The 15,903-nt window shown below is 36.3% G+C and overlaps 2 protein-coding genes across 4 annotated transcripts in view; one reads left to right on the top strand and one right to left on the bottom strand.

Annotated features, from left to right (window-relative positions):
- Positions 1-2,687, bottom strand: part of LOC107704072 (filamin-A-interacting protein 1-like) — a 33,731-nt gene extending 31,044 nt beyond the window's left edge. The window contains exons 1-2 of the mRNA XM_016506916.1: positions 2,610-2,687; positions 826-1,380 (exon numbers count right to left, since the gene is read on the bottom strand). The gene's annotated coding sequence lies outside the window, so the exon portion shown is untranslated. The remainder of the gene's footprint in view (positions 1-825; positions 1,381-2,609) is intronic.
- A 2,179-nt stretch (positions 2,688-4,866) lies between these two features.
- The window catches only part of LOC107704071 (homeobox-containing protein 1-like), a 12,415-nt gene continuing 1,378 nt past the window's right edge, over positions 4,867-15,903 (top strand). The window contains exons 1-9 of one of the 3 annotated variants that reach the window (XM_016506915.1): positions 4,867-4,984; positions 8,566-9,087; positions 10,176-10,261; positions 13,439-13,549; positions 14,166-14,319; positions 14,471-14,553; positions 14,658-14,753; positions 15,262-15,353; positions 15,479-15,562. In XM_016506915.1, the coding sequence (XP_016362401.1) occupies positions 8,567-9,087; positions 10,176-10,261; positions 13,439-13,549; positions 14,166-14,319; positions 14,471-14,553; positions 14,658-14,753; positions 15,262-15,353; positions 15,479-15,562 (1,227 nt within the window). In that variant the 5' untranslated portion in view covers positions 4,867-4,984; position 8,566. Of the gene's footprint in view, positions 4,985-8,565; positions 9,088-10,175; positions 10,262-13,438; positions 13,550-14,165; positions 14,320-14,470; positions 14,554-14,657; positions 14,754-15,243; positions 15,354-15,478; positions 15,563-15,903 lie in introns of all 3 variants that reach the window. The other 2 variants (XM_016506914.1, XM_016506913.1) reach the window with 2 other exon arrangements.

The raw sequence follows: 15,903 nt of genomic DNA, 5'->3' as shown, positions 1-15,903 counted from the left end.
CAGGTTTGTTTTTGTGAAAAGTGGGGACATTCCATAGGCGTAATGGTTTTTATACTGTACAAACTGTATGTGCAATTGCCCTACACCAACCCTACCCCTAACCCTAACCCTACCCCTTACAGGAAACTTTTTTCCTGTAAGGGGTACTTTTTTTTTATTTATTTTTTTACTTTTTTACATTTTTACTTTCTCAAAAAAACTCATTCTGTATGATTTATAAGCCTTTTGAAATATGGGGACATGGGGCAATGTCCTCATAAATCACCTTCTCCTTGTAATACCTATGTCATACCCGTGTCATTATACAAATTTGTGTCCTCATATGTCAACACACACACACCAACATATATTAAATACACACACACACACCCATATACTATAGATGCTACAAATAATGTGACCTCATCCTTTCAGCCCTAGAACGGCCCACGGCCCACACACACACACACACACACACACACACACACACACACACACACACACACACACCAATATATATTAAATACACACACACACACCCATATATATTAAACACACACACACAAAACATTTTCGTTACTTGAAATAAAATATTTCAATGTTATTTGAAATAATAAGTAATAAATTATTTCTTTTTCTTATTTTGTGTCTTTCAGTTTCTTTTATATATATTAAACACACACACACACACACACACACACACACACACAAATAACTATGTACATATACAGTATAGCAACAGGTTTACAAAAACCACCACTCAAATCTGCCATTAAAAGCATAATAACCATTCCTATATTGATGATAAAAACTTAAAATTACATTTTTTAGAAGTACACAACATACCTTTTTGATATGGTCCCAAGTTACAGGTATCCATTCACAGATGACTTTGTGTCAAAGTCAGCGAAGACTTCAAAAACGTATCAAAAGAAACGTCCACTTTAATGTCCATCTGTTCCTGGAATAAACCATCACAAAGACGCTCCTTCTTGTGGTCCGGTCTTTATGTTGTCTTCTGTTCCTACTGAGACGGTCCGAGCACTAACAGTCTGTGAGAACTGTATTGTCCTCTATCCAAGTCTGAGCGAGCAGAATGACTGAGAAAAGAGAGAGAAAGAATGACCAATAAGAAGGGAGGCAGAGATGGCCAGATCTGGTTGATATGAATCCGGCTCACTTCTTTTGCCCATTCAACGTCCTGGATGAGGGAAAGACGGTACGCAGAGACAGTTTAGAGCATCTGAAGAGACCCCTCACTCCTTTATGTCCTGACCCGTGAAGCTCTGTGTTGACTAAGAGCTAATTTTAACTCATGCGCTCAGTCTCTCGTAGCGTTTAGCAGCTGAGGGGGTTGAAACAGACGTCTGTGAACCCTGCTGACAGCTGGACCACGGTATTCTGCCAAATGAGGAAAAGACCGTCATAACTACCCGAGCAGTCAGTGGGATAGAAATGAACTTTCTGTGTCAGGTAGATCAAACATTGGTGGCTGAAGGGAAAACGGTGTAGGGACAAAAACTAATATTTGAGAGCATATCAGAGTGAATCTGTCAAGAACATATCCAGGTCACATTTCAGCCCATCTTTTGTAACATTATAAATGCCTTTACTGTCACTTTTCAATGTAATGCATCCTTGCTGAATAAAAGAATTAACTTCTTTCAAAAACCAACCTTACTGACTGTAATTGTCCAAATTTTGTTTTATGCACATGTCTGCTAAATGTATTTTAATTATATATATATATATATATATATATATATATAATACATTTTGCATACATACATGTGCATAAAACAAAATTTACCTCCTTATTCTTATTACTACAATGCAAAAATAAAATGTATTTGTAAATATTCATACATCCTGAAAACTGAAAATAGTAAAAATACACTTTTTTATATTTATAATATACATATTTAGATTTATTAGTATTGTTGTATTAGGATCATCACTGGAAATTCCAAAATGTCCAATAAAATATCCTGATGCTATCCTGATGATTACAGGAATCAGAATGAGATTTTTATGATTTATGATAATGAGAATTTAGGAAGCCCTGATCTTAAAATAGGTATCATTCCATTAATATGTTTTTGTTTTGCTTCTGATTTGGGGGTAAACTGTGTCTGTGACCAATACATGTTTTTTTGTGAGATTCACTCCCTAAGCTGAAGCATGTGAACAAAAAAAAATAATCAAACACCTTTGACTACATAAAGCCTGCAGAATTAAGACACAGTTATTGCCTTTTTTTGGCAAAGTCTTGCAAAAGTGCCACAAGCGTGACAGCATGTCATGACAAACACTGACACACAAGTGTCAGAAATGTCACAGAGTCATTTAAACAGGCTTGTGTTTACAGCCGTTTCTATAAAGCTGTTTGGCAACAACACTTGTTGTCTTGCTTATGGTAACATGATAATACTATGCTATTCTTCATAGAACCATGCAAATAACAAATGGTATGTTAAGTGCAATGTAAATACCAAATGGTACATGAGTAATCATTCGTAATTTAAAAAAAAAATGGTATTACATCTGTACCTCATTACCATCACAGTACTTTTCTGTAAGTAAAGGCACAGAAATCTGAGTGAACTGTGATGCATAGAAGAGTGTGTTACCTGAATGAACTGTCAAGAAATGTCCAGAAAAAAATGCTATATATTACAACCATGCACAGCATCACCCACAGATGTAAATCTGTCAATCTTGGTCACGCGAATGCTGTTTTTCTGTCAATCTACAACACAAGACATCATAAACAACAACACAATGCTAGTTTACATCATCTTTAGCCCTGACTGTGGGCTGCACTGAAGCATTCCTGCATATTATTTCATTTTACAGAGTTATAATATGTAGATTAATGTACAGCAGTGAAACAGAACAGTCATTCATGCGATACAGAGCTCATTTGGACAGAGATTTCATTGTCATTTGGCTGACCATCCATTTAGAGTTAACAGTGTAAAACAGTGCACTCTACCGGCTGCTCTGACAAACAAAATACAAAAAGGTTGTGTTTTTTTATTTTGGAGTTATCAAATATCTAATTAGGCGTGGATTTGATTTTGACATTTTTGGGGACACAACAGCATACATACATACATAATTTCACATACATAAACAAAAATCTCTTTTCTTTATTCAGAGCTGATCTAGACCAGCATATGGAAACTATCCAAAGTTATTTTAATCCGATCAAAACTGTATCTCTATATTCATCCCATGTGTCCTCTTAAGATGTAAATGTATTACTTTTTTAACCTGGCAACACATCCCTTACAACAATTAACCATGGTTTTACAAAAAACAAAACAAAACAAAAAAAACAACAACTCTGAAGTTCCGATCTGAATCAAAAGATTCATGAACCCGCTCCGAAGTTCCAATGATTCACGATCTGTGCTCCGAAGTTCCGATCTGAATCAAAAGATTCACGAACCCGCTCCGAGGTCCCACTCTGAATCAAATGATTCGTGATATGGGCTCTGAAATCCCGATCGAAAACAAATGATTTGCGATACCCGTTCCGAAGTCCCATTTTAAATAATGATCCGCGAAACATCATTTCAGATCGGGACTTCGAAGCGCGTATCACAAATATTTCAATTCGCGAAATGATTTGCGAACCCGCCCCGAAGTTCAGATATGAATCAAAAGATCAGTGAACCCGTTCCAAAGTTCCGATCTAAATCAAAAGATTCGCGAACCCGCTCCGAAGTCCCGATCTGAATCAAATAATTCATGATAAGTGCTCCAAAGTCCCGATCTGAATCAAATAATTCACGATAAGTGCTCCAAAGTCCCGATCTGATTCAAACCATTCGCATACGCGCTCCGAAGTTCAGAAGTTCTGAACTGAATCAAAAGATTCACAAACCCACTCCAAAGTTCCAATCTAAATCAAAAGATTCACAAACCCGCTCCAAAGTCCCGAACAGAATCAAATGGTTTGTGATACGGGCTCTGAAATCCCAATCTAAAACAAATGATTTGTGATACCCGTTCCGAAGTCCAGATCTGAATAATGATTCGTGAACCATTATTTTAGATTGGGACTTAGAAGTGCGTATCACAAATCTAATTTGCGAAATGATTCGCAAACCCGCTCTGAAGTTCCGATGTGAATCAAAAGATTTGTAAACCCGTTCCGAAGTTCCAATCTAAATCAAATGATTCATGAACCCGCTCCGAAGTCCCAATCTCAATCAAATGATTCGCGATACGCGATCCAATTGGAGTGCTTTGAAACAGTGAATCATTTTGCGATTCAATAGTTTAACTGATTTGTTTCGAAAAGCTCCGTTTCAAGGACGTACATTTCTAGCGTATTTACTTTAACTTCTTTGGTAATATCAGTGGTTTAAGATGTGGCCGAAATTACAACAACAGTGGTTTCACATACATTTAATGATAAAAACTAGGGACAATTTATAGTCACTGCAGGGAAATATCCCTAGTAACTTTTTATAACACTCTTTCTTTTTTATTCTCATTTAATGAAAGAAGAACCTGAAGTGTACCTGAAGATATCATGTCCATGTTTAAATCCTCCTCAGATGCCATCACCTCAAGCAACTGTTTATGTAAATAAATGAACTTTAAACACACTTTTACGTATTATAAAGTTAATTTAAGGAAACCTTCGTCTTTCACACTATCTCCCGAAGCCTCGCCGCTTCTTTTCTGTACTCTGATTGAAATATAACAAAAGAAACACGTCTATCTATCTATATGACAATCATATTCACTATGGAGGCGTGTTCGTGATAAACTACATTTCCCAAGTCGACCCAAGGCTTGCGTCGTGACGTCAGCGTGCGTCGTGACGTCACCGCGGCTGCTGTCAGTCAGACAAAGACAGTCAGTCAGTCAGTCAGTCAGTCAGTGCGAGTCTTCCTCTCAACATCACATAAAATATCATCTTCATCGCCTGACAGAGCGCATTAAATGATCTGCTGCGCTGAGATTTTGTGTATTTTCCTCATTCCAGGTAAGAAATGTGATTTTATCCTTGAGGAGAGTCAGTTTTGTGCTGGCTCGTGCTAAGCTAACTAGCCGCCTGGATAATTCAGTTCGTGTTGTTTATGTTGTTAAAGCAAGCTTCGTGATTTAGTTTTAATCGACATATATGTCTAGTTTAAATCTATATAGGCTTGTTTACATGTCTAGATAGTTTATATAGTAATATAACAGTCACTCAATTAGTTATGTAGCCAGTTTTCCTAGTGTGAAAGTGCTTAACTCGTGTATTTATTGGTGCATATTTGTCATATTTACTAATGAATATTCATAAACAATCATGTGAATAACTCGCTGAGATTTATTTGTTTATGCATGTGTTATTTTAAGCCCTTTTGTTGTCTGTTTGCAAAGGTCAGGACACAGATGAGTCATGCAAAACTTATTTTTGTTTATATAACGTTAGGTTGAAATACCCCGTTTGTCTCATTTGAATTGTTATTTAATAAGTGCTTGTTTCATATATGTATGTTTATATTTCGTTTGCACGCTGGCGGTCTTTTTGGATATGCTGTTAGTTTTCATGCACAGAGATGATGGGCGTATATCTGTGCTTTTATCACTATCATATGACATGCATTAGGAAAAAAATACATATCTTAAAAACAAAGTCTGGGCTTTGAAGGTCAACCAAAGCCCCTTGATATGCAATGCATAGATGGAAATGAAGTTAAACTAAAGTGATTTGCTAATAATCCTCATAGATCATGTGTTTGCTGCATGGACTTGTTGTGATCTGCATTCATAACTTGAGTTTCCAGTATCTGTCAGAGGATGTGAGGAGCGTTCAGATGCATGGAAAAAGATTTCTTTCTTCTTTTTATGCACACTACTATTTATAGAAGCTCCTGGTTAAGTCTGTTGCAACACCTAAATAAGCAAGTAAGCTGTTAAAACGCATCTTGTCCCCGTTTCAATGTATATTAACTTGCTGTGTTTTAGATATTGAAGGGTTTAAAGGTTAAATGTACACTTTTAAGTCAAAAAACTTGTGCCAAATCATACCTCTATAACCATTAATGAAATTAATAATTATTTACACAAAGTCTACTATAGCGTGCCGTGCACTACTGTTTGTTGCTAGGTTTTGGAAACCAAACATGGAGAGCATTGTAAAAACAGCCAACATATTGGAATGTCAAGTTTTAATAGTGCAAAAAACCATCAGACACATTTTCCATCCTGCTAAATTCAGTCTAATTTTGCGTTTCACGATGACCCCGTCTCCATAAGCAGTAGTTATTAAATGAAAAGAAGAAGGGCGCATGGATTCTCATGTGGATTATTATTTAAAGCTCTCAGTAAACTCATTTGACTTGTGTGGATGCAGTCAGATGAGCTGATGCACGTGTGCATGCGGTGCAGGACTGCACCCTTGACTTGCAGTCTCTGCAGCTGTGCCCTCATATAAAGAGCCCTGCAGTGAACGCCTGCAGTATTTAATGCCACATGATCACTAATGCAGCAGGGCTTATGGGTGAGACCCTCTGTGCATGTTAAGAGATGTCAGAGGAGGATCGCATGCATGACAAAAGACAGCGACAGTGTTTTGTATCTTTCATCGCACACAATTTCTGCCTCAGTCAAAAGCCTTGCGGTGATATATTTTTAGAAACCCACAGCGGCTGCCATGTTCCTATCACAGACTTTTATAAGGATCATCTGAGATCTAAGTGGAAGCAATTATGCTGTACAAGAGCTCGCTGAGCCCTTTTTTTAGCGGCGAGTGCTTTGGCTCCAGCGGTGTAAGGTTAACTGTTAACTTGTGTAAATATAATAGGTCTGGTATAATGGAAAACCCCAAACCAGTGAGGAATTTCACAGCAAATCAGCTGTGATACTGGGATGGTTAAGTTAGAAGAGTTGTTGCCACAAGGCCGCTGTGTTGCCAGTCGTTCCCATTCATTTTTGCTGTAACAAAGCTAAAATAAAGACTATTAATAGTCAAGCATCGCTGTTATTATTGCTCAAAATAGCTGTTTTACGTGCAGATCAAGTGAGAAGAACATAGTTAAAATGTAACCTGTATCCTGTAACCTGGTTGGCTAGTCATCTATTACTACCTGGTATTAGTATGACTATGCGTAACCATTAGCTTAATATAAAACCATGTGCTCTAGATTAGAAGGTTAAACAAAGCATGCTCCGTATTTGCATTCTGCGCTTTAATCTGGAGTTACATAAACTCCATCCATCATTGGGTGGTATGGTTTCCTTGACAACAGCGACAGTAATTGCTCGTGCTTGTTGATGAAAGCCGTCTTGGATAAACAGAATTTTAAGTAGGTCAGATGAATCCTGCTTTTATCATCATAACTCGGCTGCCATGAGATGGCGGAGCACTTGAAATTATGATAATTAATTCGTTTGTCGTAGGATCTAAGTCTTGACATGTTTGAGTGAATTCCGGGTTTGTTCCTTCCTACTATTCTTATAGAATTATACTATTCTTATAAGCTGTGCACAGCAAGTAAATGTACAACCTGTATCCCACAATGCAACGCACTGGACGTTCTGTTGACAATGTGACACAGTTCCAGACTAAAAACAAATGACTATTAAACTAAGCTGTTAACTTAGCATAAGCTCTGAACAGTTCAGTAAGCAAGTCATTGGATTGATTCAAACCATATAAACATTAACTAATGCATTTGAGAGTCATTTGTGAATCAGTTTTTTTTGAAAGACAACCAGTCTTTTATTTAGGAGCGTCAGTCTTTTATTAAAGAGTACCAGTCTCAAAAGTAATTTAATTGTTTGTTGTTGCATTGTGCAAATGTGCTGAATTGCAGTGCACTGACTTAAACTCTTAAGATTTTATTGAATAATGACTCCTCAATAATGGCAATTAGATGTTAAAGAATATTTATACAAAATATGCTTATAAAGTTGCAAATTTTATATAATAATAACAGCAAGCCCTGAGATGAATGAATCAAAAACAACAAAGCCCATTATTTTTAACATTTTGACTCACTGTTTGTTGGGAATTCTTAGGTTTTTGTTTTACTAGTGGTTGGTTGGTCAATATTGTGTGTTCTTTTTAATGACACTTATATTTAAAATCTTTATTACATATATATTTTATAATATTATAATAAATAAATATTATAATAAAGTTGCAAATCTTATACAACATTTTTATTTGATTAACTTTTTATATTTAGTTTTATTTTATGAACAAACTAGAAGCAACATCATCCGTATATATATATATATATATATATATATACACATTTTAATATATCAAGTATAAACCTGAGTTGCAATGTTGAAGAACGACTGAAATATTTATTGTTGCATACTGTTGTTATACTTCCTTTTTTAAATAGTAGTACTGCGCAGCAGCTTTATATTTGTTTTACTAGTTTGTGACCAGTTTAGTAGCATTGTGGAGCCCTGAGATGAATGAACCAGAATGCTTAGTTGTTGTCAGTATGCAACTGTCTGTTCTCAATGTAGCATCTGTTTGTTTCTTCTCACAGCAGCCATTGATGCACATGTGATTGATGTGCATTGTGTTCTATAACGTTTTCTTCTGTGTCCCATCAGAATGTCTCACTACACAGATGAGCCACGCTTCACCATCGAACAGATCGACCTGCTGCAGAGACTGCGGCGTACAGGTATGACCAAACCCGAGATCGTGCACGCGCTGGACACCCTGGAGCGACTCGACCGCGAGCACGGGGACAAGTTCAGCCGGCGTGGTCCGTCGGACTCCAACGCCACCAACAGCACCACCTCCAGCACTACACCCACCTCAAATAACACTAGCAATGCCACCATGGCGACCTCCTCCACCACCTCCACAGCAACGCAAACGCAGTTCCACGGTAATTTATCGCCGTCGCCCAGCAACAGTTACGCCACGTCTCCACCCGCCGTCTTACCCTCGCCGGTCTCTCTGGTTGCCATGGCGCAGAATGGGCGGGACGCTTTGGCGGCGACGCCCAATGGGAAGCTGTCGCCAAACCGTTACCCGGTGAACAGTGCGGCGGCCGTGAGATCGTATGGGCTGGAGGGGTCAGAGGAGGACCTGGATATAGACGACAAGGTGGAGGAGCTCATGAGGTCAGTCAGTCAGGGTTATTATAGTTAACTACAACTAAAAATACTAACTATTAGAAAATGTTCATTACTTGAAATAGTAGAAATGTAAACTGAAATGAAAAATAATAAAATATAAAATTTTCAGCTAGCACCATTCTCATTCTTATTTAGTGTAACTTGATTTATTAAAATAACAAATACTAAAACTGAAATAAAAATTAATAAAAACTGCTTAGACATAAAAACACAAGAACTAGCCTAATAAAAATGACAAAAACACACAACAAAATTATTAAAAAACAAAGCTGAGATGATTTATTGCACTCAATCAATCACTCAGTCATGCAACATTTTGAAATAATGTGCCAACAATGTTGTATATTAACATTCAAAATATTTGTTGTATACTGTTGTAGTTCCTTTTTTAATAATAGGGAGTATACAGTATGTACTGCACTTTATTTTTTATGTTTTGTTTTTTTTACTAGTGGTTGACCAATATTTTAAAAGGCAGTTAGATTGTAAGTAATATTACATACATTTATTATTTTTATAAATTGCAATTTTAATAATAATTTTTAATATGGTTTTATTTATTCATTTATTTATTTTTACATACATGTGCAACCATTTTAGTTTAGAAGTCTGGAGCCCTGAGATGACGGAAAAAAAAAAAGGAAACTTATTTTATGTAAGCTAATTATGTAATATGTAAGCCAGAGAAACCTTTCTAATTTTCCTGCAATTTAATTGGATGTAATAAAATGACTAACACTTAAATAAAAATTAATAAAAACTATATAGACTTTTTTTTTTTATTTGAAAACAGAAAAAACAAACAAACTAAAAAATCTAAATATAAAAAAAAAATATCTCACTGTTGTGGGTCAAAGGTAAAAGCCGATTCAAACTAAAAAAACTCTAAAAGTTAAACTCTCTAAACCTGTCCTGAATTTAGCGTTGGTGGTGTGTGGTTGGGTTTACCGGTTGTAAGCAGGGTAATTTTGCTCGGAGACTTTCTGTGATGAGTTTGATAACTGAATCTTCACAGACGTCATGTTGTGGTGTTGAATTGCAGCTGTCATGTTTGCATCCTGTGATGTGTGCAGGCGAGACAGCACCCTGGTGAAGGAGGAAATCAAAGCCTTTCTGGGCAACAGACGCATCTCGCAGGCTGTGGTGGCTCAGGTCACAGGTCAGTCCATCGTCACCCTATTACCCCAATTCATAAAACATCTATCATGTTCAATCAACCGGCAGCAATCATTGCAGAAATGCACAATGTAAGTCTATGGGGCAGGACATAGCACTGTAATAAACATAAAAATACACACTGTGCAAGAAACATGCTTCGTACAGTTGTCTGGCCATAACTGCGTCAAGTTTGCACACTGTTTAGTCATATTTGCACATGTTTTTAAGATTTTTAATTGCTGGAACAATCGGTTATCTGCAAAAATACATACCCAGTTTTTCAGGGTTCTGGCTGTTGCTAGAGAAGCAAAGAAGGTTAATTTCAACATTTACCAATACATTTTGAAATTTTAAAGTGGTATCTGTTAACATTAGTTAATACACTAGGTAGGTATAATTAGGTATAATTAATGTATTCATATTTATATATTTCAATGAAAAATTATGGTACATTTTCATGGTTCATTACTGAATACGATAATTTGCATACATTATCAGAAAAGAAATCTGAACATTAAATAAAGCCAGGTTCAAAATAGCTTCTTATTCTGTTGTTCTTTTTTTTTTTATTTTTATTTTTTTTTTTATATATTAGAGTTAAAGGTTTTTACAGAGGGGATTTTTTATCACTACATAAATCAGAAAATACAACAGCCATAAAAAAAGGGAATAAAATGTTAAATATATATCAGTCAAATAATATAGTAACAAACCCCTCTGTAACAAACCTTCAGAATATAGTTATGAACAAAATGGTAAAATTTGGTCTAAGTGCTACTGACTAGTGCTACCACTAATCTGAAAGAAGACATGTTATGGAAGCAAAATAGACCAAACCTCAAAATTGACTAGTGCCTGAGAAAAAAAACAAAATAAAAAAATAGCTGCAAGCAGCAATTACGGGGCCAAGCACTACAGAAGCAAGCATCAGACCAACTGCAGCAATGAGTAATTAAAACTATTTAAAGATTATTTTAGTCAAAATGGCAGAAAGATCATAAATACAAACACTAGTAATATGATTTATTGGCTTATCACTTCTGACCAATAGGTGGCAAATATATGTGGTGTGTTCTGTGTGAGGTGACAATGGCACACACAACGTTTGGTGTCAATATGCCAAAGCTTTGCAGAGATACAGCCTCAGAGTCATTTTGCATCATGCCTCAAATTTGTAGTGGCGCTATACAAAAACGGTTTTGTCTATCGACGCGAAGTCCATAAATTTTTGCAAGCATGATCTGAAGATGATCTGAATCAAATTTGGTGAAAATCGGACCAACGGTCTAGGAAAAGTTAGAAAAAATATGTTTTAAACATAAATCAAAATGGTGGACAGAAAGTTCTGCCGATTATGGTAAAATTGGTATCTACATCTACAGCATGACCCAAGGAATGTTTTGAGACCAGTTTGATTACAATAGGCTAATGTAATGTAAAGTTATAAGCATTTTTGGGAAATTATTATTATTAATAATGATTAATGATTGGTTTAACACTTTTCACCAATAGGTGGCGATGTTACCAAATTGATGTGGCATGGTCAGTGTGAGGTGACAATGGCACATACAAAGTTTGGTGTCAATATGTCAAAGCTTTGCAGAGATACAGTCTCAGACGCAATTTTGCATCATTCCAGCAAATTCGTTGATGCGTTGAATGATGACCGTTTTGTATATCGACACGAAATCCATAACTTTTTGCCAGCATGGTCTGAAGATGAGTCAAATCGGACCAACGGTCTAGGAGGAGTTTCGAAAAAAGTAGGTATTCAACAAATTAAAATGGCGGACAGGAAGTTCGACAAAATTCAAAATGGCCGACACCCAAAATGGCTGACATGGGAAAATTGGGTATGGATCAACTCGGCATGCTGCACCGAATCTAAAGAGACCAGTTTGATTTTTGGCCTAACCATTCAGAAATTATGAGCATAAATAGCCATTTTTCATATCTTCTGACCATTAGGTGGTGCTGCGCCCAAACGCAGCATGTAACCTCAGGTCATGCTTGTGATGAGATGGACCAAGTTTGGTCTGAATACAATAAAGCGTTGAGGAGATAAAGCCTTACATCTATTTTCACAAGTGCTACGTAACATTTGTTTGCGTGTTTTTTTAAAAACGGTTTGACTAATCGACGGAAAATGACGATCGAATCGCCTTGAGCCAAGGAATCAGAGGAAACAATTTTGTTTCTAGCCCTTGCGGTTCAAAAGTTGTGAGCATAAACATGAGTGAAAATTTGGACAAGTGGTGGCGCTACAGAGTTTGCGTTAGAGACGCCAAACTTGCTATGGTCAATGTTGAGACTGTCCTCTATCAGTGTGCCAAATTTCACAACTTTCCCGCAAGCGGTTCTATGGGCTGCCATAGACTCAAGAACGGAAGAAGAAGAACGCCAACGGATACAATAGGTGCCTTCGCACATTCGGTGCTTGGCCCCTAAAAAACAATGGCTTTGCCTACAGTGAACATTACCATGGTCAAATATGTTGGCTCTGTGCATTAGGTCTTCAAAGTGACACCAGCCAAATATACCTGCTGCTCTCTGTGTTTTTAATGCTAACCAAACAACAAAAGACAGAAAACTTCTCACAAATGAATAACCATTAGTATTAATCTGTATTGTTTTAGTGAAGGCTATGCAGTGTTATCCGTCTTGTCTTTAATAATGTCCTATAGTTTGATAGAATCTCTTACTGACCATGTCTTTGCAAACCACAGGAAGTTCAACTGTCAAGAATAGTAGTCCCACTGCTAGAGGGTTTTGACTTCACAGATTAATTAACACTTTTGTACTGAAGCATTTACACAATTCAAAATGATTGTCTGTGGTAATCGACAGCATGTACCAGATGCTGTTTTGAAACTGTAATATTCATTGAAACATATGTATGGATCAAAATTTGGTTTCCAATTTTGCCACTCGCCACTGAATGCAGTTAATTATTCACAATCCTGTATCACTTAGATTTATATTAAACAATATGTTCTGATTAACTAAGGTTTTGTCGCTTTACAGCATTCTATTTTCAGCGAGGACAGAATGTGCAGTGGATTTAACCGTAATTACTAAACCAAAATACAATTCTGAGTGTAAGATGGGCTGTTGTTTTGTTATTGTCTGACTTGTGCATTCATTTGTTATTGATTTGTTTTGTCTTTCTGTGCGTCAGGCATCAGTCAGAGCAGAATCTCTCACTGGCTCCTCCAGCAGGGCTCAGATCTCAGCGAACAGAAGAAACGAGCTTTCTATCGCTGGTACCAGCTGGAGAAGACAACGCCAGGTTAACGAACTTTGCTTGTTTTACTGTAGGTTGATAAATGTACAAAGATAAGGTTGAACCCAATTACAGGCTAAAATGTTTAAATACACTGCCATTCACAAGTTTGGGGTCAGTAAGATTTAAAAAAAAAAAAAAATGTTTGTAAATAAATTAGTATGTTTATTTAGTAAGGATACATTAAATTGATCAAAACTGACAGTGAAGGCTGTTCAAATAAATGCTGTTCTTCAGTTCATCCTGAAAAAAAAAATTATCATGGTTTACACACAAAAAGCAGCTACTGTTTTCAACATTGAAAATACTCAGAAATGTTTCTTGAGCAGCAAATCAGCACATTAGAATGATTTCTGAAGGATCATGTGACACTGAAGACTGGAGTAATGATGCTGACAATTCAGCTTTGATCACAAATAAATGACATTTTATAGTATATTTAAATAGAAAACAGTTATTTTAAATTGTAATGATATTTCACAGAATTATTGTTTTTACTGTATTTTTGATCAAATAAACGCAGACTTGGTGAGCACAACAGACTTCTTTCAAAAACATAAAAAAACGTACTGACCCCAAACTTTTGAATGGTAGTGTATATATTATTTATTTATATTTTCAGGTGCCACATTAAATATGCGGCCCACCCCTGTATCTCTGGATGAGATGGAGTGGCGTCAGACTCCGCCCCCCATAAGCTCCGCCCCTGGAAGCTTCCGTCTGCGCCGAGGCAGTCGATTCACCTGGAGGAAGGAATGTCTTGCTGTGATGGAGAGGTGAGACAGAAAACGGCCCCATCTTATGTCTCAAAAACATTTCAAAATAGGAATAAAATCTGTTATCATCAAATGCACTTCATCTCGAATCATGTCAAAAACAGGCTAGTCCAGCTAACTGTACAATGTTTACACTTTGTTCTCTCTGCAGCTATTTCAGTGATAATCAATATCCAGATGAAGCCAAACGAGAAGAAATCGCCAACGCCTGCAACGCTGTCATTCAGAAACCAGGTAGAAATGCTGGAGTGTGGTTGGGTGGATATCTATTGCACTACAAATTACATTGTATTTGCATTTTCGCAATCATCTTTGACCTTTCAATCTTTCCTGCCTAGGAAAGAAGTTGTCTGACTTGGAAAGAGTCACATCATTGAAAGTCTACAACTGGTTTGCCAACCGACGCAAAGAGATCAAGAGGAGGGCCAATATTGGTACCGTATTTTAGTTGATTTATATCGGAGATACTATTGTAGTTTTTGGTAATATTTTCTGTTTTCATTTTTATATTTTCCTTAAACATTTTTTATTTTCCATTTTATATTTATAGTTATTTTGTTGTGTGTTTTTGTCATTTTTACCAGTTTTTTTTTTTATGTTATTATATTTTTTATTAATTATTTCAGTTTTTGTTTTAGTACATCAAGTAAAACTACATGTGAAAAAAATATGGAATGTGTCTCTGGCAACCAGAAGAAAAAGTTTTTATTTTAAAATGTATAAATTGTATATTTTATTTCAGTTTTATTATGGTTTTATTTTTAGTTTATATATGATTTATATATAGTAAGGACTTTGTCTTGATGAAGAAACATGTTCAAATCAGTCAGGCGTTTACCGGTTCGGTTACTAGTAGTAAATCGTTTGCTAATGTTCGTTTGTTGTGGTAGTGGTTTTTAAAGAGTTTCAGATGTTTCATGACAGGGTCTTTTTTCCAAGAAGCCACAATCTTGGAGAGTCACGGGATCGATGTGCAGAGTCCCGGAGGACACTCCAACAGCGACGACGTCGACGCTAACGACTACAATGAGCAGGTGAGAGAATCAAACGACTCGTCCAAACTAAAGAAGCCATCGTCGTTTTTTTTTTAGATCAAATTCTGTTGAATTTGGGATATTTAACACTACTGCTAGAGCTGATCTCAGTGATTTCATTACAGGGTTGTGATGTTACCTATTTTGAAAAGAGAGGTGTGAACAGACCCTTTGGTTACTACCGTCTGGAGCCCACCTCACCAACACAGGTATCGCATGAAAACATAGCTAAAAAGCATCACACACACCCATTTTATACACACAAATAATCAAAGTTCAAGATGAAGTTACATGAAAAGTCTTAAAGGAAAGTCAGTGGCGAAAAACTGCCTGCTGTAAGGTCAGAGAGAGTAGAAATGGCCACAAACTAAATAATGATTACCATAAGTGAATTTCTGGGGGTAAAATAAATTAATTCATTAATTAAAATAACAAATATATATAAGTGTATTCTTTTTTTTAGAAAAACATTTTTAGAAATGTATTTTATAAATAATTGTAAATGTGTGTGTGTGTGTGTATGTGTATGTGTATGTGTATGTGTATGTGT

The sequence above is a fragment of the Sinocyclocheilus anshuiensis genome, unplaced genomic scaffold (genome assembly GCF_001515605.1).
Source record: "Sinocyclocheilus anshuiensis isolate Anshui unplaced genomic scaffold, SAMN03320099.WGS_v1.1 scaffold534, whole genome shotgun sequence".
In the NCBI taxonomy this organism is placed as follows: domain Eukaryota; kingdom Metazoa; phylum Chordata; class Actinopteri; order Cypriniformes; family Cyprinidae; genus Sinocyclocheilus; species Sinocyclocheilus anshuiensis.
Note: the sequence above shows the minus strand (reverse complement) of the source record. Positions and strands in the feature narration are given on the sequence as shown.